The following is a 25,576-nucleotide window of genomic DNA, read 5'->3' on the forward strand; positions in this document are numbered from 1 at the left end:
TATTAATCTCCATGCACTGGCTTGAGTCAGATAAAAGTGTTACCTAATACTGAAAAGTCAGCGTTAGCTCTATGTGAATCATATTATACCAACTCCTCGGGAGGAAAACCTCTATATTCTGAGACAGTTCTCATGTAAGGGTCAACAACATTTATTAGGGATTAAATGTCTTGCTTAAGAGCATTTCAACAGGGCAGATGCCACCCTTTCTGTATGTAAAGAGCAGTATGAATATTTAAGATTAGTTCTGTTAATTAATCATGGAATAAATACATTTACAAAACATCTCATGTGGAAATAAATTGAAAAATTTGTAGGGTTTAGGGAAACATGCTGTACAGATTTTAAAGCCCTTAATGGTCCAGTGTGTAAGATTTAAGGGGATCTATTGACAGAATATGGCAGTAAGTGTATTTAGTAGTGTAAAATTACATAAAATTGAAGATAGCTGTGTTTTCGTCATCTTAGAATGAGACATTTACATTTTTATTAAGCCCAGATCAGACCAGCAGGTGGTTTGATAAAAGTCTTTGGTGCTTGTTTAGTGCTCGTTCTTTGCTCTTCTTTCAATGAAGAGATACTGTCCAGTTTTGATATAACTGATGCTATCAAAGCATCTACACTAAAACTTTCAAGAGCTGCCGTTTCCTTTAACGCTTCTTCCTGTTGGTGCACCTGAAACCATGCCTCTAGCTGCCAGTAGTCCCTCCCAGGACGCTGATTGGCTCACACCACCTCTGGTGCAGATACAAATGGATAACCTGGAGCCTGGAAAGATGGATTCTCGTGTGATCTCACGATCTTGTGATCTGTGAATCCAGCTGTCCCACACGGTAAGGGTTGATCAGTAGTTTTATTAAGCCCCCTCCAGTAGGAAAATCAGGACACCACACAGAAGAAGAGCCTTCTGTAGTCTTGCTCAGGATGTCTACATTTCAAAGCTTGTTCTGCGCTTAAAGGGCTGGTGTGTAGGATTAAGTGGCACCTAGTGGTGAGGTAGTAGACTGCAATGAAATCAATACCACTTGCCTCTCCTTCCCCTTTGAAGCGTGTATGAGAAGCTAGGGTGGCTCTGAAATTTGTGAAACAGGGTAAAGTCCTTCTATAGACCAGTGGTTCTCAAACTTTTTTCTGGCATGTCAGCAAACTTGTTTATCTTCTCAACATAAACCATATTCAACTTAGTTTCACCTTGGACCTGGTCACTCATGCCCCCCCTGGAGTGGCTCTATGCCCCACCACCGCTGTAGAGCCAGTGTTTGGTTTGTCTCTTCTGGGCTACTGTACAAACATGGTGGCACATTTTAAGGGAACAAAAACACAATTCTTCATAAACTGATGAAATCATACTTGAGATCTAACTATGAGGTTGTAGATTCCAAACAACCGAATACATCTCAGCTCACCCTCCCCTTCTAAGTGTGTAGAAACTGTGTGGAGAAACTATGGTGGTCACAAGCTCTTGAAAAAAGCAGAAGGCCCTCTTTAGAGCCAATGTTTGGTTTGTCCATTCAGGGCTTCTGTAGAAACATGACACATTTTCAGGTGATTATATATTAATGAAAGCATACTTATTAAATATTATATTCTATTTCATCCATATTCAGCCAATAGCCTTCCCTAAATCTTAAGTGTCATGCAAGCTGTTTTTTAAACACCTTCACTGGATAAACATTATGCTTTCTAGTTTTGCAAACTCATTTTTGTGCCATGCTTTTTAACTGTAAATGGGCTGTGGTGTCAACACTGTGTACCACCTGTTTGTTCATTAGTCAGCAGGCTGTACCATAGTACTAAATCAGCATACTGTCGAGGAAAATTTGAGGCAAAGAAAAACACATTAGCATGCATCTACTTGCTAAAATAAATTCTATTACCTGTCACATGTGCTTAATTTTCATATTGTAGAGCCTCATGAAGATTTTAATCTTTACAGTGTAAAGAAAATGCAGACCCTGACATTGTACTCCTTATTATGTTTTACAATTTGCCAGTGTTTCATTATTTTGTTTTCACTTCTTTCAACATTTTCTGCTGTAAGTGCCTAATTGCATTTGCTTTATTTGACCTTTTAAACTTGTTGATTAAATTTGTTGTAGAATGTTGTCAGTCTTCATTTGATGCACATGAAAGGAGTATGTTATGTGAGAGTTTAGAGATCAACCACTGTGGTCAGGGAGCAGGTAAAATGAAGAGAGTCTCCAGGTTTTAGGGTAGAGAAAGGGTGCGTGAGTGAGCACAGAGAGTTAAATGTTTTATTCAGCCCTGCAGTTTAAAGTGCCACGGCCCTCAGCCACAGCAATGGCCGCCTAAGTGGCTACAGTGACAGCAGAAATTGGCCTTCTGGTTTACAACCTGTCGCCACAGAGTCAGACACAGCAAAGCAGCCAGGGGGGTGGGGTTGGGGGGGGGGGGGGGCAGATAGGAGCAGACCAGGATAAAAAAAAAATTGACAAGAGAGAGTTAAGGCAAGGGGTTGAGACAGAATTGGTGAGAATGGGACAGAGACAGAGAGAGGACAAAAAAAAAATAGATTGAACCGTCACACTCAAATTGAAAGGGAGAGTGTTTCTTTTAAATCCAGTGGTCAAGCTAACAAAGCGTTCATAAGGCGGCTACCAGAGCTGGACAGACAGATGCTTTTAATGGTTTAACTACCGACCAGCTCTTAGTGCCTTATGGACACATGAAGGCAGGTGTGTGACTGCACGGACACACTGTGACACAAAACACACACGCAGACACTAGGGAACAAAGAGGAGATTACTTTTATCATTGTGTGTGTGTGTGTGTGTGTGTGTGTGTATATATATATATATATATATCTATAAATATATATATGGTGAAATGTGATACTAATGAGTAAAGATGTACAGCACATATGAGAGGGGAGACTTCAGCTCCATAGCACCATCACCTGGACAAAATGTACAGAAATCAACAATGAGCTTAGGTGTGTGAATTCATCTCAACCTCAGGCCAGAGTGTGTGTATTTCTTCATAGTCATGTGCATTAAAAGCATCAGTTCTGATGTCTGTGGCTGTGGTACCTCGGGTCTGAGAGTGGCCCTGGTGCAGGCAGGGCAGATGGGTCCGTGGCGGGAGAAGGCGATGGGCAAACGTCTGGTCCTATTCTGGCAGGCCTGGTCCTCACACACCAACCAGCCCTGCAAGAGACACATCAGACACTTGTTATCAATGCAATGACATTCTTTAGTTCAATACGTCTCTCTACCTGCTACTGTCAATTATTTCATTAACAATATAAAAACATACTAGACTACTAAATTTTATAACCAATGAAAGAAGAAAGGATAAGAACAAGATGACTGAGATAGACAATGTGATAAACAGTTGTGGTAAAAATAGTAAAAAGTAAAGCAACAGTATATGCAGTATTAAACTGAATAAAACAGTACAAAAGCTTGTGCAAGAAGATGACAGCTGTAGACAAGGTGATGTAGAGGAGTGGAGAAATTTCACATCATCATCAATCATCAATATAGATTACAACTAATTTAATAGTTTAAAAGACAATTCGTCTATTAATCGCTGCAGCCCAAGATTAATCAATAACAATAAAGTACTGACACATCAATACCTCTTCCGATACCAAGTGTTTAAAATGATATAATAATGTTAATTATAGTATCAGAAGTACCAAACTTATTTGCAAAATTATCTAAGTGCTCATTCAAGACCTCAGTTTGGTTCAGTCTTTATTGTCCTTTTTTTGGACTATTATTGCATTTAAGTTTAAAATTCTTGTATTGTGAAAACCTTGAAATAGATTAGTCGTCAATAGAAAATAAAATAATAGTTGTGTCTTGAAACCTTAGCTTGTTCCTCAGTTACTTGTGACCAGTCTGTTTTTTTGCTAAGGTTTTGGTTGCTCTGAAGATGCAAGTAAAAACGCTGCGAAACCACAATATCAATTAAGTCCAAAAACAAGCTTTATCCAAAAAAAATACACTCTGCTTAATTGACCCGTTTGCCTTTCTACGGTTTTCAGAGCGTTTATCAAACTACCTGATTTTCCATTACTGCAATACCCCTTTGAAATTACTTTAAATTCAAACTTTTTAATGTCCAAAGGGATCTCTGATGGAAATAACTCAAAACACAAACATGAATATGGCGCATTTCCATCAGACAGATGAACATAGAAGGGATTGCATCAGAAAAAAGAAAAAAGAAAAAACATTCCAAGCAGGCGTTACTACCCTACGTGATTACTTCTTTATAAAATGTGTTGGTGTTGATAAAAGGTGTTGTTTAAAATTGACCCAAAAAACTTTTGTTGCCTCGCGACACTTTAAAAACGGTTTCTGGTAATGAGGAAATTCTGCTGAAAATTGTTGCTCCCATTTAGCTGCTCTAATTCTGCACAACAGAAGTGACAAGAAAAGTAGTCAGAGGAAGAAAAAGAGGCTTGTAAAATAAAAACAAGTGCAACAAGCGACAGGAAAAGAACAGAGGTTTACATCTGACTTCACATCCCACCCTGTTCTCTCTGTGTTTCTCTCTTTACATTTGAATGTATCTTCAGCTGCTGTGTGTCGGGGTCCTGCTCTGTGAGTACTTGTCAGACAGGCAGAGCAGTGGACAGCCAAAACGGCAGTAGTTAGGACCCCCTGGGGTGAGGTAGTGACCCTGGGCAGGTGCTGTGGTCTAACCCTCTCAATCTCGCCGTATTCTTCCAGACCCCTCCACCCCCTCTGCTTCTTATGCCCTGTCATTACTAAGGGGGGCTTAAAGGAGAGGGGGTTAATGCCCAACTAATGACAGAGTGTAAGACCCACCACCATCAACGCCTTTGCTTCTTTCCTCCATCTATCCATCCTTCCTTCCATTCACTCTAAATAAACCCCCTCAAAACCACTGCACCTGTCTTTCTATCCACATCTCTCGCTCACAGACAGACACACGCGCAGCCAGTGTTTCTCTGATTGATTTTTATGTTTGGCTTTGTCTCGTCTCTTGATCAGTTTGGAGCAGCGGCAGCAGCTACAAAAGAGATGGTAAAGATTATTTTTGTTCTTTACAGCAGACTACTACAGTATATAAACCATTTTCCATGGTGCAGAAAGCTTCAATAACCTTCCATGTAAGAACCAAGAAGAACAAACTGATTAGAAAGACGGGTTACATGTGTGTTTCCACTGAACTTTAAAGCAACTCTTAAAATACAAGCACATGCAGTCACACAAATGAATTTTCTGAAGTCTACCTGCGGTGCACAAACATTACAAATGTCTCTTTACATTTGAATTACAAAACACGCATCCCTGTCTGAACTTTTAGATGTTTTATAACACTGGATCATTTTACGTGTAATGAAGCTTTGGCAATAATGAAAAGAAACTTTACAAACCAAAGACAAAAACTATTGATTGTATTTACCAAATTAAATCTGCACAGAGGCATTTGTATCACCTTAACACACATGGCTGCTGCAATTCCCCCAACTGTTGTTTGCAACACTGCTCAAAACTGTCACTATTTCTTAACTGTATGGAGTAAGTTAAAGTTTTATCATCGCCTTTTTGGAAACAAAACTGTCGCTTTACTTTCACAGACTAAGACAAGTTTCCCTCCAGGATACGCCTTTTTTTGTTCCATTTACGCTACCCTGTGATGTAGTTTTTTCCAGGATATCGATTAATAACAGTTGGACCTTCTAGCTGCAAGTGCATTTAACCTCAAATCCAGGGCTAAACAATAAGGATTACCCAATTGCCCGCAGCAAGTAAATGTCACGTTGGGACAGTAAATCTAACAATTCGATCACTCAATCGGACAAGTGGTAAAAAAAATAATTAAATGCAGCTTATGTGTCCACCTCTGGGGACAAGGAGGGGACATGTTCATACCATTTTCAATATGCAAGTTGGATGTTTGTTGCTTCACATCTATGACATGCTGTATCCTTATTCTGATTCATACAGGAATAAAGATTAAACATGACAATTAACTTTGTTGTTATTTTATAACAGTTAACACATAAAACAATTTGTATATTAAAAACTGACTTTGGGCAAGTAGATTTCTGAACCACCTGCCCTCCATGGAACCCTGAAATCTATTGTTGGACCTCAATTACATACAGATGTTCTTTGGAGTTTAATTTCAGCAATCAATTATTTTGTGTTTTATATTTACTTGCATAATTTATTCAGACCACTTTGTGGAGTCTTTCATTTTAGAATGAACGACTTTACTTATGTTGAGCAGTGTAAAGAAAATCTGGTGATTCTTTGTGATTCAGAGCTGTAACTCAATATACAGCCCTGACCTTCAAAAGTCATCTGTGATGTTATGGGGGCGTGTGCGTGCCTCATAAAGTTCCCAAATGCTGTTGTTAAAAAAAACAAAACTTTTTTTTGGATCGCAATGCAGGCATTAAATTCAGAATGAGTGTACATTTACAAAAAAACAAACAAAAACACAATAGTTAAAATTTGATCAGTTTTAATATTAAATATCTCATCTTTGTACTGTATTCAATTGAATATAGGTTGAGGAGTATTTGCAAATCACTGCATTCCATTTTTATTTACGTTTTACACATCATCCAAACTATTTTGGAGCTGGGGTTATACATCATCTCATGTTAATTTTTTTGTTCCCTTCACCACCTTTGTCCATATATTTCTGACCATATATATTGTATGTATATATATTTCTAGTTATAGCATTATTGCGTTCTATGCGAGATGTGAGTCCATCTCTAATGAGATTACTTGACTTGATTCCTGCAGTCTAATCTGTATTGTTTCATTAACTCGATGTCATTCTGCGTTTGGAGAATATTTCTCCTACCTCTTTGTCTTTCTGTCATTCTCTTCTCTGATCAAGAAACTCTTAAGCCTCTTGGGAGTTCTCCTCCTTACTACGAATTAAATACTTATCTTTACCAGGATCTACTCTCTAAAATCTTAGAAAAGTCATAATTCCAAGAATTTTCTTAGAATTTCACCACTAGATAGACTCTTTGTATTAGAGATGTTGAGAATTTCTTCATCTATATCCCCTACCTGTACTGCTACCTGTAGTAGAAGTAATACAAACTTTGTTTTCAATATTACACTGAGTGCAGCAGTATAATCTGCCACGTACATGATTTAAGATTAAACTGCATATAATACTGTACATTTTTCTATATTAATACAACAGAAACTGTAAGACTAGACTGGCAGAGGAGTGCTTCATGCAGCCCCCCACACACACAGAGCAAGAGAGAGAGAGAGAGACAGCCAATCTCCTCTAAATGAAAACCAAACACACACGTTCACACAAACACACACATATGTCCCAAATCAATTAGAAAGTCCCAGAGTTCACAGCTTTACCCACAAACCCCAGCCCCAGGGCTAATTATCTAAACACCTCTGCCGCTCTTGTACAAAGAGCAGAGCATCATGGGAAATGAGACCGCTTCAGCGTCTCTGATAAAGACATGTGCAGGACAATGGTTCATGTAGGTGGGAGATAAGGAGTATGAGAGTGTTTTTCAAAGGGATGTCTGTTTTTGTGTTTTTCTTGTGACACAAGCCTTGGCACACACTGCTGTTCCCATGGGTCACACTCGCTCACACACACTCACTACAGTGCATTCAGTGTGAGCACAAACATATTAATCGTTTCCCATTCACAAGCATTAAAATGAATTAATAAGACACACATCAAAGGCTGAGGACACATGCACAACCGAGAGCACTGAAAGGAGGAAATGTTGCCCAGAATGCCCTTGTGCTCTGCTGCAGTGACCCAAAACGCACACTACAAAATAAAAATATATTGAGATTAAGTGCAGCAGACCCATGCCAGCCGAACAGAAAGGACTAAAAACAAGGAGCACATGAGGAGTGAGGCAGGAGGAAGAGAAAAAAAAAAAAACTAATTGAGGCATTTCGGCGGAGCGCGGGTGGAGGGTGGGGGTGTACAGTCGGACGCGAGAGAATAAAGGCTCATAATTGCATAATTATAGCAGTGGATACCTGACACACTGAATGCAGACGTCAAATGAGTTCCACATAATTTAACCAAACAGAGGCAAGACCAGGCCACGACAGGGCCCACCACGAAATATACCCTCTCTCGGCTTCCTCGTCTTTGTCTGCTCGCTTATTGTAACACTCATCTCCTCCAAAAGCTCTCATTCTTACAGTATGAAGTCTGATACTTTAACATCCTCTTTATCACTGTACTCTGCTGTTGAAGCTGTAGGAAGAGACATACAGTAAAGAGTGAACTTTTTTTAATTATTCTGCAGTCTGTGACCCTTAAACTTTTTACTAGAACGACTATTCAGAGCTGAAACAATTAGTCAATAAAGTCATATGTCGAGCAAAACATTGACTCTGGCATGTTTGTCCTATCACTTGGTAACTTCACCTTTGAGTACATGAAATTGCAATATACATTTTCACAATTTCTGACAGTAAAGAATTCACTGATTCAGTGCTAACCAACAGATGAATAAAAAAGGATTATTAGTTGTAGCCTTAATCTTAATCTTCTTTGCTCAGTAATATATCATAATGAGTCAAATACTATAAATCAGGGCTGAAACTAATGATTAAACAATTACTGGGTTCACAATAAACCATGTTAAAGTTCCCGACAGTTAGTAGTACTGTTTCAAAATTTAGGTATCATAAAAAAAATGTTTGATTACTGTGCTTTGAAAATCTCATGGCAAATACTATCAACCAAGACGCAGGCGCAGCATATGTGTTTGTTCGCCTCTGTGAAAACAATGACATCGCAAACGACATGATGCCGAGCCAATAGTTGGGATCTTTTCACTATTGAAGTTGGTGGGAAAATGATTTCAGTGTGTGTATCAGTGCTTTTTGAACTTTTGAGTCCTGATGTTGTGTATAACACAAACAAAAACAGAATGCAATGATTTGCAAATACTTTTTGACTTGTATTCACTGAATACAGTATAAAGATTCATTCATTCATTCTGAATGTGAGGCTGGAAACACATTTAAAAAAAACTGGAATGGGGCAACAAAAGACTGGGAAAGGTGTGTAATTCTCAACAAACACCTGTTTGGAACATTCCACAGGTAAACAGGTTCATTAGTAACAGGTGACAGTATCGCGATTGGGTATAAAAGCTCAATGTTATTTGCATAAAGTTCAAAAGCCAGCATCTGTTATGGTATGGGGTTGTGTTAGGGCCCATGACATCATCATCTGTGAAGGCTCCACTGATGTACAGTACAGTACAGAGATCACAGGTCTTCTTCCACAGAGGTGTCCATGTTGCACTGCCAAGTTTCTACAGTAGTGCAGAATAAACAAACCAAACACTGGTTCTTGATACGGCCTTTCATATTTTTCATAGCCACCTTAGCTCCTCCTTCACACTTGGAAGAGGAGAGTGAGATGATGGCACCAATCCCTCCATATTGAACCTTTAAGTGTGAGAAAATACTCAGAAATTATGTGCAAGTCCAAAGGCCAGAGACTTTTTCTTTCCTAGAAAACTTGAGTGAAAATTTAGCACTTTCTGTTGTGCTGCCCAATTAAATGTAATATTATCAACACTGCAATACAGCCAAGTGCAGCATCCAAATCACAAAACTAGAACAACATTATAATGACGCACTGTAGTGCTGCAGAGATTTTCTGGCCTAAAAAATTTGTTCTTTGTTTGTTCTTGATTTTTTTCTTTCAATAAAAATGAAAAATAATGAAAAATGATTATTCCCACTAACTGTACTGCATATAGCAACTGCAATTTCAGTCAAAATAATCACAATATGACTTTTATATCACGTCATGCAGTTCTAATTTTTTGCCTTACAAATGACTAATTTTCAAAATAGTTGTCCATTTGTTAATCTATTAACCGACTACTCGTTTCAGCTGTATTGTTAATGTTAACATAGTGGAGAAACCTCTCTGACATGACTCCTGTACCAGAGGAATCCACCTGCCACACACACACACACACACACACACACACACAAGCACCAGAAAGAGCTCTAACTCTTTTTTGTGCTTCAGCAGTCAACACTTCCAGCTCTAAAGTGAATAGACCTAAAATCGGTGTACTTCACATACACACTCCCGCACTCTCTCTTTCTCTCTCTCTCCCTCACACGCTCACACACACACACACACTCTCACACATACACACACACTGAATAGAGCTCAAACGGTTCCACTTTGTACCTCCTCCGCTTAATCAAAGCTTCTCTATTCAACAATTTGACCTTTTGTTCAAAACAGGATTATCACCTTCTCTGGTCTTCATTCACCCTTTCTCTCTCTCCCTCCCCCTTTCTTCTCTTGCCCCTCAGCCCGTTTCCAGGGGCGACCCACATGACGAGGGTAATTGCAATAATTTGTTAAATGCCATGGCAACGGTGGTTAGATGGGAGGGGTTAAAAAAAAAAAAAAGAAAGAAGAATTGGGTAGTTCAGGAAACAAGCGAATCTCTCATTTTGCCTGAGACAGCGGGACGAGAAGAGGAAAGGATGACAACAGTGTGTGTGTGTGTGTGTGTGTGTGTGTGTGTGTGAGTGTGAGTGTGAGTGTGAGTGTGAGTGTGTGTGTGAGTGTGTGTGAGAGAGAGCGAGAGAGTGAGGAGTGAACAAGTGTTTGCCCATTCTCAGGGTGCTGGTTTATTGATAATGGTAGGGATGAGGGTGGGGGGGACAGGAGGTAATTTCGCTAATGATTAATGTCTCTGTGGTCCTAGCTTAGGACGCCAACACACATACACGTATATTGGTGTACACACACACACACACACACACACACACACACTCACACAGAGGTGCAGAGCTTTCAGTCTATCTGGCCAGACAAACAGCTCTATTTGAACTCTCCCTCGGCCTGAAAGGAATCCTTAATTACACAATATTACCCCTCTTCATTGCCCCGCTGTGTGTGCTGTGTCCACTGCTGTTCAGCCTCCAGTGGTGTGTGTGTGTGCGTGTGTGCGTGTGTGTGTTGCCGTGTGAGGTGTAAGTATTCAGTGGTAGCAGCTGTTTCACACATCGTGACAAAGGGGTTGAGGGGGGCTTGCTCCCCACACATTCACCAAACTAATTGATTTCTGTTCAGCACTGTGGGAGAGTAACCCCCACATACACACACACTTTTACAGACAGTGCATTCCACACACTCAAGACTAAGGTGTTAGACGCTACCAGGAGAGAGAGGGAGAGAGAGAGCGAGAGAGAGGGAGCCTTCTACAAAGACAACACAGGCACCCAGTTTCCTTCACTCTCAGGTTGCTCGTGAGGCTCTCAGTACAGTGACAGCTTACCCTGAACACTGTTTTGCTTCAAATCGTCTGTTTCCACTCGCTCTTAGAGGATCAATCAGTGTAATCCAGTCACTCGATATCAGTTTGCAAACAATGTGCCACATAAGTGAGAGTAACACTGCATGAGAGAGAAGTAAAACAAAGCCTTCAGCAGGTACACTATATATGCCAGAAACTACTTAACAGTATAGCAGATATATGCAAAGACAGTCAGTGGGTTTTTATGCACATTATCAATTTTTGCATAAAAAAACCTGAGTGGAAACAGAAATATCAAAAAATCTCAACATATCAGAAAAAAAGTTTTTATGCTTAGCTGAGGTGGAACACGGCGTGTATCGATGAAAGCAAGGTGCAAAAAAGTCAGTGTTCCTCACAAACAGACTTTACTTAGGCAGGCTGTTCAGGTATACAAACGGCTGCCCAAGTAACCCATTTAGCAACATGGCAATGCAACATGTTGAACAAGTTTTTGGGGAATACCCATCTAGCTTAGCTGGTACAGCGTGCAGCCCATCTAATATGGCCATCAGTCCTCTGCAGCAGTCCTGATTCATTTCGAGCCTGTGTCCCTTTGTTGCACATAATTCCTTCTCTCTCTACCCACTTTCCTGTCAATATTCAGCTATACTATAATAAAAGCATGAAAAGACAGATAATGAACTTTCTCCTAATCCAAATCAAGGGTTGAAGGATAGAAGGTAACATATACTGTGCAGCTTGTAACCCCCCTTGAGGCAAAATTCTAAGTTGTAATACTGGATTATAGGCATAAAATTGTCTTGATACGTTTAGCAGATCATGAATTCATATTTGCTAATGTTAGGGATGTCAGTTTGGCAGGTATTTGGACAAACTGCATTGATGGTGGCACCATTAAAGACTTAATGGATCATTAAAGTTACTGTAATTCAGCTCCTGGCAAACATGAATGGGTGCATCAAACCTCATGGTAATCGATACAATAGTTCAATTTAATTAACGAATGTGACACTAAAGGAAAATATCTGTTTGACATGTCTGGTGTGATGAGTCAGTTTTATTGACCAATTAATGACGTTTGTTATTTGCCAAGTACAATTAACAAACATTTGCAGGTTTAAATTTAAATATTAGGAAAAACATATTTTTTGACAGACAAAAGTTAAAAAAGATCCCTTTTAACTTCAGCTGGACATTTGTCCTTTTCTTAATTAAATAAATCCAGTGGCAGAATGTAAGAATTTTTTGACATTTCTGCATTGATGCGCATTCAACATGTATTTGATAATGTGGTTATATTTATGAGCTTATGTTCCTCTGATCTGTATATATGAAACTGTGAATAGCTACCAATGTAGAGCCAGTGATCCATATTTTCACACCATGAGATGCTTTGTACTTGTATCTAACTGCCAAAATAATTTAGCCTTTAAAATTTATAATCCCACATTGTAAGTATCCTTTCAAGCAAGAGAAGCCCTGTATTACTGAGACAAATCTGCTCAACCTTTAAAGTCAAATACTTTTGATTTGTTGTATTTTTAGTTTCTCCAATGACCCACTTTTCCCAGATGTATCATTTAATTTTCAACCTTAACAACTAAAAAAAAAAAAAAAAAAAAAAAAAAAAAAAAAAAAATTGACAAAAACTGCACCTTAAACTTGGTACTCAAAGTAAGAATGGCCATTTAAGTATTTTCATGGATCATGCTCCTTCAAATCCCTCTGGTGCTCTTTTCATTTTGCAAGCATAATGTGCTCTTTGGATGAAAATGTCAGTGTAGTGCCCTGCTGAGGTTTCCTTCATCTCTCGTCCAGCAAATTTCTGATGGCTTCTCTTGCCATTACTGCATCAGTTGCATCTCACATTGTGTTAAACACAGTCCAACACTATTATACACACTTTGTGGGAGGTTAGTTTTTACAAGTTTTGACTGCTTCATTATGTACAGCTCAGTTTCTGTCCACCTGGGCTTCTATTTTGTCAGCTGAAGCATTAATTTCATTTCTTTAGCTACCACAGTAGTTAACAGTGTGTAAAGCTTCACCTTTTTCCACCAAAGATTTAAATTTAGTGTACATTTTCAGTCAAATGATGCCCATTTTGTGAAGACATTTTTGTTGGTGAACTAACTGTAACCTTTGGAGAAAATGGTTTAAAAAAAAACTAGGAGAAGAGAGAGCAAGTCGTCAGCTGGCCAGCTGTGCTAGTCTAACAAGATGGCACCCTTAGACACTGAATGAAGTCCATTTGTGGCCCTGCAGGTGGTGAAGAAGTAAATACATGAATGTTTGTGTGCTTGTGTTTCTGAGTGTGTGGAAAGCAGAATTTTATTGGAAGAACCAGAAGTATTTATCCAAACATCACTCACGCCTTTCAAACTTGCATACAAACACAGAAGTACTCACAGAGTAGTACTTCTTGATATGGCGACGGATGTCAAGTAGCAGTTTGTTGCTGATGTTGACAGCGTAGTCAATGGGGCGGCTCCCGCAGGGGATGTGACAGCATCGCATCAAGCTGGGCTCCAACTTTGATCCCTGAGAGAGAGACAACAGATTTATTCACACACAATATCATCGGCTGCAGCTATCCAGCAGAAACTCGAGTCTTGTTCCGAAGACAAGAATAAAAACAGGCGACAGTAATGGTGTACACAATCAATTCAGGTGGCTCACGCAAGTACTGCAGATTGTTTCAAACATCTGCACTTAAGCGCAGGGAAAAGTTCTGATTGACAGGACAGTCTGCACAATATTGCATTCATGTGCAGCAGAATAATAACAAACATGTGGGTGCAACAAGTTGACCACCGTAAACAATATGAGGACACATTGAGCTGTATAATTTGACTAAAACAAATTAAGAATCTAACTGCGTGAGGAATCAGGTGTTAAAAGGGTCAAATACTGAAAGCTGGCATTAAAGGATTCTTCAGATTCTTACTTTTGTTTACCAATTCTAATGTAACCAAATAAAGTCTCATTTCAGTAAACTCACTAAAACTAAGAATTAGGAAAGAGTAAGGAAAGTTGAAACGAAGGATTAAACGCATCCAATACTCTGTATCAGTATCGGTACTGGCCAAAATCACCAGATCAGAAAAAGCTAAATTATCACATGCTTATCTTAATGTTGAGCAACATAATGTAAAGAAAGATGTTTCACAAGTAACGCAGAATACATTTATTTAATTTTGAATGTTTAAATGATCCTGACCAATCAAAAATGCTGCTACAAGTTGTGTGTGTGAAAAAGTTTAAATAAAAGGAAGCAGCAATATTACATGACAGGGAGCAGAATATCTGATTCACAGTTTGATGTTTTTAGATGGCAGGTTAAGTGCATCCACACAAATGTATTACTAAACAGCTTAGTTGCCTTAGAGAGGGAAAATTATCAGTGCAAAAAATCTCAGCCTGGTATCGGTTTCAGCAGATACTTGTCTGCCGATATCCTTCAACTGTAAAGTGGTGTTGAGGCACCCCTACTCCACAGTCAGCCTGAAATATTGCAGAAACCGGGCGCTATCCAGGCAGAGTTCGTGGACCATGAACCATGATACTCTCTCAGTTGTGTCCTTGCCTGGTTTATTTCATGTACCAGGCTTTTACATCTAGGTCTGGCTGTGGTTTACGCTGCACAACAGCGACAGCAAGAAGCTTCTTTTTGTTTGTTTCCATTTGTTTAAGACAGAGAGATGGACAGCATGCAGATGTGATTGTGCAAGGTAGAGACTGAAAAAGGAAGTGGTAGCAAGAAAGCTGGTGAATCAGAAAAAGAAAACTTTATCTGATTGTTTCACAGCGTTGATATTCTCAGCACAAATGGAAATGCGTGCAAACACAGCAACACAATCCTGCAGCTAATTGTTGCAACACCTGATTGGGTTTGAATACTGCCCTACTACTGGTTTATCTTATTACCACCAGTTTTGATTGCTACATTTCTAAGAAATCATGGCTCTTCTGTCTTTTTGGCATGGCATTTGGTAGCAAAACATGTCGTCATAGTTGCAGAATTCACCCAAAACTGACCCAAAATGTTGGAAGCTGCAGACTGTATTATCCATTTCATTTGTACAAACAGGTGCAACACTATGAATGTCTTCCAAGAGAGATCCACTTTAAAACGTCTACCTGCCTCTATGACGTCTGGCTTTTCACCCTGCGTCCAGTGTTATTTTCTAAAACAACTATAAACAATTTTAATTTCTGTTTTGTGGTAGGACAACACGTCATAAAACCACTTATTTTCTAGTTTTACCCGGCCTTCCAACCCCTTTTAGCAGCACAGGTAACAGAAATGCACGTTTTATAATTATGTTTCTTACCAAAATGCCCCTTGGGAGTTGTAGTTAACAATAAACCCTTCGTTTCTGTGTTCACCAGTTGTACCTTTGACTTTTTATCAAGAACTAGATATTTCCAAACACTGCTGTTTAATTTCTGCTCAGCCAAGTCATGAAATGATCCATCTATAAGGCAGACAGAGAAAATGAACCAGGGGAATCTGTAATAGTCCCTGTCACTGAACTTAGTCTCAATGCCGAAAACCACTTCAACCAGTGCAACATGGTAAGTTAAAAGCACAATATCATCTCTGGCAAAGGAAAAATACAATTGTAATTAGTCCCATAAGAAAATCTCATTTACATATATTATAAAGGCTTCACATGAGCCTGTAGGTATAATGGCTGTTAGTGGGGAGCATTTACTACACGACACCATTTACTACACTACATACTCACTAATTACACTCATTCTCACCAGATTTCATGAACATATATCCTATATAAATATGTGTGCACAGGGGTACATCACAGATGCATTTTACCCCTGTAAGCAGTTATGTAACACAGCAACTTACCTTTAAACCTCCACAAAGAACATGTCAACGGCGTGGAAGGTTCAAGGGCTGAAAGCACCCCTGGGTCCAGTAAATTTTAACATTATTGTAGCCTGAAGAAAACAGGTCAACATGACCTTAGTAACCCTGAATTGTCCACTTGACAGCAGGGCTTATAGTTAATGCAATGGAAAAAGTAGCCACAGTACATAACAATTACACTAAATATAACAGCTTTAAACACTCGCTCCTTTAAACCTGAACTCCATTTAACTGTCACATTGACAGCAGCAGAGAAAGGTTTCTGCAGGGAAGTCAATGACGCACAAGTATGCATGTGACACCCCCCCACCCAGCCACACACAGCTTTTTTGTTTGCCTACATCATTTCTTTTTGGGGAAAAAAACATTAGATTTTCTGCCAGTTCAAGTCAGTCAACTAATTTCACTCTGCTAATAAATATGCAGCCACACAGATTAACCCTCTGAATCTCAGTCTGTCCTCCTCTTCTTCATGTTTTCTCTCCCTTTCCTGTCTGCTCTGGATGAAAGCAGCCTCCCTTCTTCTCCTCCCCTCCTACTCATTTTTATCTCACTTGTTTCATTCCAAACTTCATTTTGATAAAAGAAAACTTCCAAAACAAGCTGTACCAATAACGATTATGCAACACTTATTTGCCAGTTATTTTATGGCTGAGCAATTAAACAAAAAAAATGAAACACCCAGAGCAGTGTCTGTCTGTTTGTGTGAGACTTCACATCACTCCTGTCATCTATACCACCCCATGTCTGCACCGTAAATAAAACTGCAAAACAATTTCACAAAAAATTACAATGCCATGTGTCTACATTGGTAGACTGACACTGTCCAGCTGGTCCAGACAAATTCTCATTAATCAGACAGTGGCTGGTGTTGGTTTAATAAGGAGAGAAGCACTTCTTAATTCATTACTTTTGGGGCAGGAGGGACAAAAAAAGATCTGATGCATCTTATTTTATTTATTATTTTCTTCCGTAACTTGATGAGCAGGAACAGTTAAATGTAGCACTTTTCTTCAAAAAGTATTTTATTTACCGCTTTTATATGCAGTATAGAAATGACGCTGCTGAAATAAAACTCAGAAAGACTGGCTGACACATGATGTGCAGTGTTTTTATTGTTTTTGGAAAAATGAATTTGGAGTACTTGGACAATCCCAATTTATACTGAATCGGAGCCCAAGTATCATGATAGTATCGAATTAGGAGAAGTGAACTGTAGCAGCCCTAAGCATGAACTGCGTTAGCATTAGCTATGTTTTAGTCTGACTCACAGGACGTAGACTGTGGGTATAAGCCTGTCATTGGACAACAATTTCAGTCTGGATTCTCCTTTGCTATCTGCATGTTACCGTTTTCAAAGTCCCTGTTGCTATATGAAATAACGACAACTTCCAAGCTAGCAACCTACACACTGAAAATAGCAAGTTACCCTAACATACTGATGTAAACAAGCTAGCAGCTGTGACATTGCACGTTATGACACTATATGAGTGTACTTTGGTTGATTTAGTTAATCTAGAAATAACATGCATTGACCAATCGATTGGTTGAAGGCTAAGGAGAATTTCAGTGGATTTTCTTTGGTTGACTAAAGCCCTTCCAGCCTGACTGTTTTCATCCATGTCTTGGTCTGATAATGTGCAGCTTTCACAGCCTGTTGATTTAACTGCCTGATGTGGGATACCCAACGCTCTATTAAAACTGAACTCAGGGAAATCCCTGCAGCTCCATCCAGCTTTTCTTCGCTCTGCACACTTAATCTTTTCATCCCCTTCTCCCGCTACCCCCATCAAACAACTTTCCTCCTCTGTCTGTCCTCCATCATCCATCACCGCCTCCTCCTACCATCTTCTGGCTCTGTGTCAGTGGTGGAGTCAAGGCCCATCTGTCCTCCCCTTTCACTGAGCTGTTAGACCATTTCACCACCCTAATTAACTTCCTGTCTTATCAGTTTCGTTGTGTGTGCGTGCATACCGGCCTCTGACGCACGGTGGAAAACTAACACCAGTAATCAGACAAATCCCGGTTAATTTAGTCCAAAGAAATTACTGTTTAAATAAACATTTCAAGACTTTATTCTACAGTTAAACACCAAACTAGGAAGTTTCTTTATGCATGTGCACAAGCATTTTACTAACTTGGAGTGAATCTAATCCCGCTTTTCTGATATGTTTCCTGTGCTTCTCAGTAAAACATACTAGTATCTGCTGAAGAGTGTAATGATATCAAACTTTTCTGGAGTGTGTGTATCACACTCCTTTTTTTTTTAATTTAATGTAACTTCTCTCAGCCAGTGGAGGACAGAGGGTTGTCAGTTTTATTAGTGTCTTTCAGACAAGAAAAAGCTGCGTGCCCTGCTCCTCATTAGAAGCTGATAACACACACATGACGACCTTGGCCTGACAAATGGTAGGAGATCTGTGTGTGTGTGCGTGTGTGTGTCCATAGAGCAGCAGGGGTTAAGGAAAGGCTTTTCAAGTTGTGGAGTCCAAACTATGCCAATGAAAACAGAGTCCGTATTGGAGCCAGGCAGCTGTCTAAAAATACAGACAGAGACACAATATGGAGGATGACTAAAGCATGAATCCTTCGCAGGAAGTTTGACTGAAATGCCTTCGGAAACACCATTCTTCCACTCTTTATCTGCGTCTCTGCGGATCAATCCGTTGCAACAGTGAAACACACCATTAGTGATGAAATCTTTTTCTCTTTTTAATCTCAGTTTCTCAGTTTCTCCGTGAGGGTCAATGTGCGGTTTCGTGTGCTGCACACAAATTATCTCTGACTCCACAACTTCTTCTGCTGAAGCCTAAATTACATAACTTTAGTGTATACAAAGCTAACGGTTTTTGGCATTTTTTAAAATACATTTCACATTTCATAACCATCCTTGTGGAGTGTGTGTGTTTGCCCTGTTATTTTTTAAACACATTTCACACATTTATAACAATTCCAATAACTTTACATGTGGACTGTTTGCACTGCTATTATATTTTTGCACTGTTTTTGCACATTTCACACCTATTACTTTGTTGTATACTTTCTATTGCATCGTCTGCACTGTTTGACACTTTTCACTTTCTATACTATTTATACTTTGCTATGCTTATTTCTGTGCACTGTTCTCACATTAGTTTTATAATTGTTATATTGTTGATATGTAATTCTATTGTGTTTTATTGTATTGTCTTGTTTTTTCCTTATTTAATATCCTCTTTTTTCCTATCCCTGCATATATCTGCTGATGAAAGACTGAAATTTCCCCACAGCGATAAATAAAGAGCTACCTACCTTTAACACACACTCAGTGGCCAGTTTTTTGGTATGCCAGCTGAAATAATGCATTCTAATACAAAAGTCCTGCAATAAATCCTCTCTTCATGAAGGTTATAATGTTAAGTTTATGCCGAAAAGGTTTCACTGAATTGTCGATTTAACTGAATGATCATTTTGTCCACCACATTTATATCAATGAGGGCAGGCTATACAACTTTGTACTGGATTAGACTACATTTGTTTGAACTAGGTGTACCTCATGACCCTTAGACAGAAGATCATCCTGAGCCGTTTTGGCAACATTTCCTCAGGGATGATGTAACCTCTGGTATTAGACTGCACATATTTTTCATTCCTCTTGGAGAAAATGTGTTTGCAGTGACTATAATTTTGATCTCTTTCCAACTGCAAATACGCCCAAGGATTAGTCTGGGTTTTAGACAAATTAATGACTATGATGACTGAATCTTTTGAATAATGACACAGGATAAGCTGTAGGTGTAGAATTAATAGTGCATTGACACATTTTGGCTAAAGCAACATTTTAGACTATTCCATGAGTAATCCATGGCAGACTATTTGTTAAACCTTGCAGCTGCACACTTCGCGTGAATACCTCATTCAAACAACATTTTATGTTGGAGAGACGACAATGATGGCGTGATTGAAACACTGTCATTAGCAAATTGATCGATGTACCAGCTGACAGACTGAACTGTACTGAGGCGGATATACTCCAAAACGGACATGGGCTGCAGACACACGCAGGGTTCTGTTTTGGGTTTCACTCATGTTCATTTTTATAAGAAAAAAAACTGTTCTGAAATGTTAATATTTTGTTCATAGCCACAGGAATCATGTAAAAATCAATGTAATCCATCTACTCACAGCTCCTTCAAAGGCGCTGTCATAGATGTTGTCAGTGCCACACTGAGGGCAGGTAAAGGTGAACCTCTCGCAGTCTTTGTAACGCTCCTCATCGGTCAGCTGGACTGGAGCTCCCAGCATGCCATCTGCCTCCTCTTCCCTCTGGTGTTGCTGTTGAGCCCGGAACTGACCCGGGTCCAGACCTGATACGGACAAAAGACAATTCTGGTTTACATCCCAGATTATTTTATTGTTTATTTTTTATAGCAGTTCAGAATAATTAAAACAACTGTTTACACACATATGGGGAGAGCAGGAAAAACACTTTCCAAACTAAATTTTCATCCATATTGCTTAATCTTATGACCATTAGACAACAATTAAACATTTATTTTGTACTTTTATTAGGCTGTTGTGATATTAGGTATGACAACTTTTCTATGTTTGGCTGCCTCAGCTGTCAACAGACTATAAAACAGGAATTACGACTAATGCTAACACATACATAAAGAGGGATTAGTGCTATCACTCAAAGCAAGCGGTGCCCCACAAATACCTCTTGGCCAGTTTATTTATAAAATAGTCCGTCTATAAACTGCAAATGAGAATTCTGATAAGGCATTTAATCCCAAGTGTGCAAGTTGATGTCAACAACACCAATTAAAAACCTCTCACTTATTTAATTTTAATTACATGCTTTCATTGAGCTTTTTTTTTTAAACTAATTTCTGTAATTTGTCATTTTTCTAATGCATAAGGCAACCTGAAATTCCTCAAGTCATAATTTAACACCAGAATGCCACCCACTCTCAATAAAACTAAAGGCCGCTACTTTGTACTAACAAAACCTGTCATTAACGTACCCAGCCATGTGGCTATGAGCACGCTGTCGATGCCCTCGATGGGGTCACAGATTCGAGACACCACGGGGTGGATCTGCTGGGCGAGGTAGTACTGAGTGTCCAGACTGAGACCCTCCTGCTTCTGGAGCTGCTCCATAGCGTAGGCTCTCTGGCTGGCTGCCAGCGTGGAGCCATCCTGAGGGGAGAAAGAAGACAAACAGTCATGTGTGAGGTAGACTGTATTTTAAACAGAGGGCTGACCTGAAAACTTCTTGCCATTGTAATCAATGTAAAATGAAATGTAATTCTAAAACCCTTCAAATAACTGGTGGTACTGTGTCTAAAAAGATGATATTTATACTTCTCTCATAGACAATCACCTTGCAGATGATGTAAGAGACTGTATCTCCAGCTTTGACCCGGCGACCGCCCTGGGAGTTGATCCATAGAGCCACATGGACATGAGGGAGACTCTTCTTATCCGGATAGTCCTGAGGATCTTTAGTCAGTGCCTGGAGGAAAGAGAAGAAAGGTAATAATGAACAGACAGGTAATAGCAAATAGCATAAACCAGTTAAAAACAAACACACCAAATATTTGCATGATCACCTTGCCAATAAACTGTCCACATACGTCCTCACCTTGTGTATCTCAAACAGGTTGAGCGGTATGTCTCCAGCTGCTACTTTCTCTCCCACCTCCACCAGGTGTTTTTGGATGTTCTCCACAATGACGTCGCGATTCTGGTCTGACAAGATTTGACCGATCACATAACTGCAAGGGCAGAGGAAAGAAGTGCTTTAAATGTATACATTCTGAAAGGTATATGTGGGCAAAAAAAATATATCTTTCAGTCACAGCTCTGTCTGGTTTATCTGACGCACTTGCCACATTCCTTGGCCAGGTCACACCAATCTCTGCGGACGATGTCCAAGCCCTTAAGCTCTTGCTTGACACTGTGTCGTCCCTCGCCGTGGTTCTCCACCACCAGGGCAGCGTACTTCTTCTTCTTCAGCAGTAAAAGTGATTTAAATACACCGTCGATGTCGATCTCCAGCAGCTTGTAGAGCTTGTTTACTTCTGCCTTCACCTGAGAATAATAAACACACGTATGCATTAAACGAAAATGTCAAATATTGAAATAATTGCAGAAAATGAATATAAAACTTCTCTGCTTCACACCTTATTGCCAAGTTTGAAGACCTCCTCCAGAGACCTGCTGTTCGTGTTGATCATAATGGAGTCGGTATCACCGTAGATGACTTCCAGATTCATCTGAGTCACATGAGAGACACAAAGAAAAAGCAATTATTATCTTTGAATTATGGATGGACAATAAAGAAAATTTAACTCTCTACTTAACAAATTGTCTGAATTCAATTCACCTGAAAGCATCAACCAATCACATCCAACTAGAAGTTCAACAGATCAGTGAGCCCACAGTTCAATTCTATTAAATATTTCATAGGATTGGATGATTACTGTATAGTGTGAATATTACATATGCTGCACACTAATTATATGTAGTATACATATATAACACTATAAAAATATATGATGTATATTATACTTGTATAATATCTATACACTTACATACAGTTCACACATGGCTGCCTTTTCTTTTTTTTCTTGCCTTTTCCTCCCCCAGGCATAAATAAAGTCTTGTCTAAAATAAGTTGGGTTTTTTTTATTTGCCATAATAAGGACATTTTAGGTCACATCCTCCAGCCTTACTCCACATGTATTTCAATCTATTACATTTTGTTTAACAAGTATTTAGTTGCCCTTATCATTTAATAAAGTACAAATATAGTCAAAGACCCACCTTCTGAACCATGTCTTTGGTGTGCATCAGAATCTGAAGGAGAGAGAGAAGAAACAACAGTATGAATGAGAACTGACACAACCAACAGAAACCAATACAACACATACAGCATTTCATCAGAGTAAACAAACATATCAGCCAGGAACAAACAATGATTAAACATTAGGTTTCTATGTTATTTATTCTGTGTGCGTGTGTGTGTGTGTGAATTTGTGTGGACACGGGAGCAGAGCAGGTGACTTGCTTTTAAATGGGGGATAATTGGCTAAGAGGGCAATTATGAGAGCGTGCTGTGACAGGCGTCTTTTCAACCCACACACATCCCAGCCGGCAACACACACACACACACACACACACACACACACACACACACACAGCATTACACGCACACACACACCTTAATGACTCGTAATGGCCTTTATCACCCGCAGAGTGAGTGACGGACAAATAAGAGAATTCTGTTAACGCAAGTTGTCCACTGTGTGTGTGCGTGTGTGTGTGTGTGTGTGTCTGTGTGTGTGTGAGAGAGAGATCTGAGCAGCAGAGGGATCCCAACAGGTGGGGGCCCAGAGGAGGGGAGGGCAGGGGGGCCTCCGGGTGGCTAATCTGGGGGGGTCGGAGGGACGGAACGCAGTGTGACCTGTCACCAGCAATCTGCTCCTCAATCAACCGCAGCCGCATATATACACACCCCGACTCACACTGTGCTCCGTGTGGGGACAAGGACGTGGCTATTTCAGAGTGTGAGGAAGGGGCGGGGTCGGGCTGCAGCAGGACGGAGAGATGGAGGCAAGGGGGTGGGGGGGGTGTTCCACTCCCTGAAACTAGAGTGGGACTTAAGCATGCTTTATGGGCTGCTACATACCACTGTATGACGGGGGGAGTTGGAGTCATTCACAGAACAGCCTCCTCCATTAGGGACTGCAGTCAAGGTCAAGGTCTCACCACAATCACACACACACACACATCTTGGCCTGTGAACATACGCACCAAATTGTGCTGCTAAGCTTTCATGCAGACAAAATGACGAGCTTGTCTCCTGATAGGCTTTGACTGACTGTACACGCTGATACATCTTCAGACCACTGGCCATGATTCTTGACTGTAAGTGTAATCATTTGTGAGATACTTTCAATATTTCCAAAAGAGAAAAATATGCATTTTCTGTGTCTTCAAGTCATGAATGAAAATGAAAATCTTTCTGCTGGGTTAAAATGTGTAAAGCAGGTCATTTAACACAGTGCTTCTCAACCCTATTGGTGTCAAGGATGAAACTGATACACATCAAGCTGCTAACCTGTTTTTGATAAGATATAGTCTCAGGGATCCCTGTCTGATAAGATTTAATTCTTCTATAACTGTCTATCCTGTAGACTGAAAGATATTACATTAAAGAGTGTGTAACCTATGAATAGAATAGTCATTCTTATACATTATCACTAATGATTGACTGTGAAATAATCAATTAATATATTCCCCATTTTTCCTGACTCCCTGTTTAAGAGCCGCTGATTTAAGATACAAAAAGTAGCTAAAGAAATTATCATTTTTGAAAGATATTAAATGAAACCTAAGGACTGAGCCAAAAGTAGACATGTGCTCATTCAGTTACAAACAAGGTTAAATTTATTGGCTAAATATCCATCCACACATTTTTAACCATGAACTGTATCAAATGCTACTAGTAAGAATGGCAGAAGTCTCAAGTAAAGCAAGACACAAACACAAAGGTTTAGTTAGAACAGGTTTGGGTTTTTGGTCAAAATCCTGAAATTGTGGGCAAAATAGCTGAGCATATATGAATCATTAGAAACAAAACATGAAGCATCTGAGCACTTTTGTACCTGGTATACCTTAACAATCACAAGTCCCTGCGGCAAATATAGAGGTTGTTCTGAGCCATTTTATCTGCATTAAGCACAAAATATAGCTGGGTGCATAAAGTCTTCTTCCATCGCTATCTGTATTAATTATACTGCAGATCATAATATAGTAACATGTCTGGAAATTTAAATTCCACTCAATTGAGAAGTCATTTATGGATAAATAAGCAGACAAGAGTGTCTATTTTTAGCTAATCCAGCAAATTAAATACCTGACAAATCAGGGTACCTCATCATATTGATGTGAAAAATCCTGTAAATCAATTATTGCCACATAGTGGTCCTGCTCAGTGATTTGGAATATTTACCAAAAAACTTAATAAACCCTGACTGTGTTCAGAGAGACAACAGCACTGTGTGGAAAAACCCAAACAATCCTTTCATTCATTTGAATGGGACCACCGTGTTGGCTGCCCTGCAGTAGTCCCATATAAATGAGTGAGAGGGCTCCAGCAAAAAGTTGCTTTTCGCTTAGATTACTGTTCAACATAAATGCTGTTTTTACCATTTACCTCATGATCACGGCAATAAAAAAATAAAAAATAAATATTTGTGCTGTGAGAATTTTCCAGATTCTGTGTTTTGGCTTGTTATTTTGCTGCAAGCCTTTTTTCAGACTGAGCACCTGCTAATACAAATACTAAACAGTGATCTCTTAATGTACAAACTTCTATCACAGTTGATTCCTAAACTTTAAGTGAGGAACCAAAATGA

The 25,576-nt window shown here is 39.4% G+C and overlaps 1 protein-coding gene across 2 annotated transcripts in view; it reads right to left on the reverse strand.

The window, feature by feature from the left end:
- Positions 1-25,576, reverse strand: part of pola1 (polymerase (DNA directed), alpha 1) — a 71,184-nt gene that overhangs the window by 20,093 nt on the left and 25,515 nt on the right. For both annotated transcript variants that reach the window (XM_084747090.1, XM_084747091.1), the window contains exons 27-35: positions 22,980-23,012; positions 22,337-22,429; positions 22,039-22,244; positions 21,796-21,928; positions 21,535-21,666; positions 21,176-21,350; positions 20,334-20,515; positions 13,688-13,819; positions 3,051-3,167 (exon numbers count right to left, since the gene is read on the reverse strand). In XM_084747090.1, coding sequence (XP_084603216.1) covers positions 3,051-3,167; positions 13,688-13,819; positions 20,334-20,515; positions 21,176-21,350; positions 21,535-21,666; positions 21,796-21,928; positions 22,039-22,244; positions 22,337-22,429; positions 22,980-23,012 — 1,203 coding nt within the window. The remainder of the gene's footprint in view (positions 1-3,050; positions 3,168-13,687; positions 13,820-20,333; positions 20,516-21,175; positions 21,351-21,534; positions 21,667-21,795; positions 21,929-22,038; positions 22,245-22,336; positions 22,430-22,979; positions 23,013-25,576) is intronic.

Source organism: Lutjanus erythropterus, chromosome 21, assembly GCF_056507025.1.
Source record: "Lutjanus erythropterus isolate fLutEry1 chromosome 21, fLutEry1.hap2, whole genome shotgun sequence".
Taxonomy (NCBI): domain Eukaryota; kingdom Metazoa; phylum Chordata; class Actinopteri; order Lutjaniformes; family Lutjanidae; genus Lutjanus; species Lutjanus erythropterus.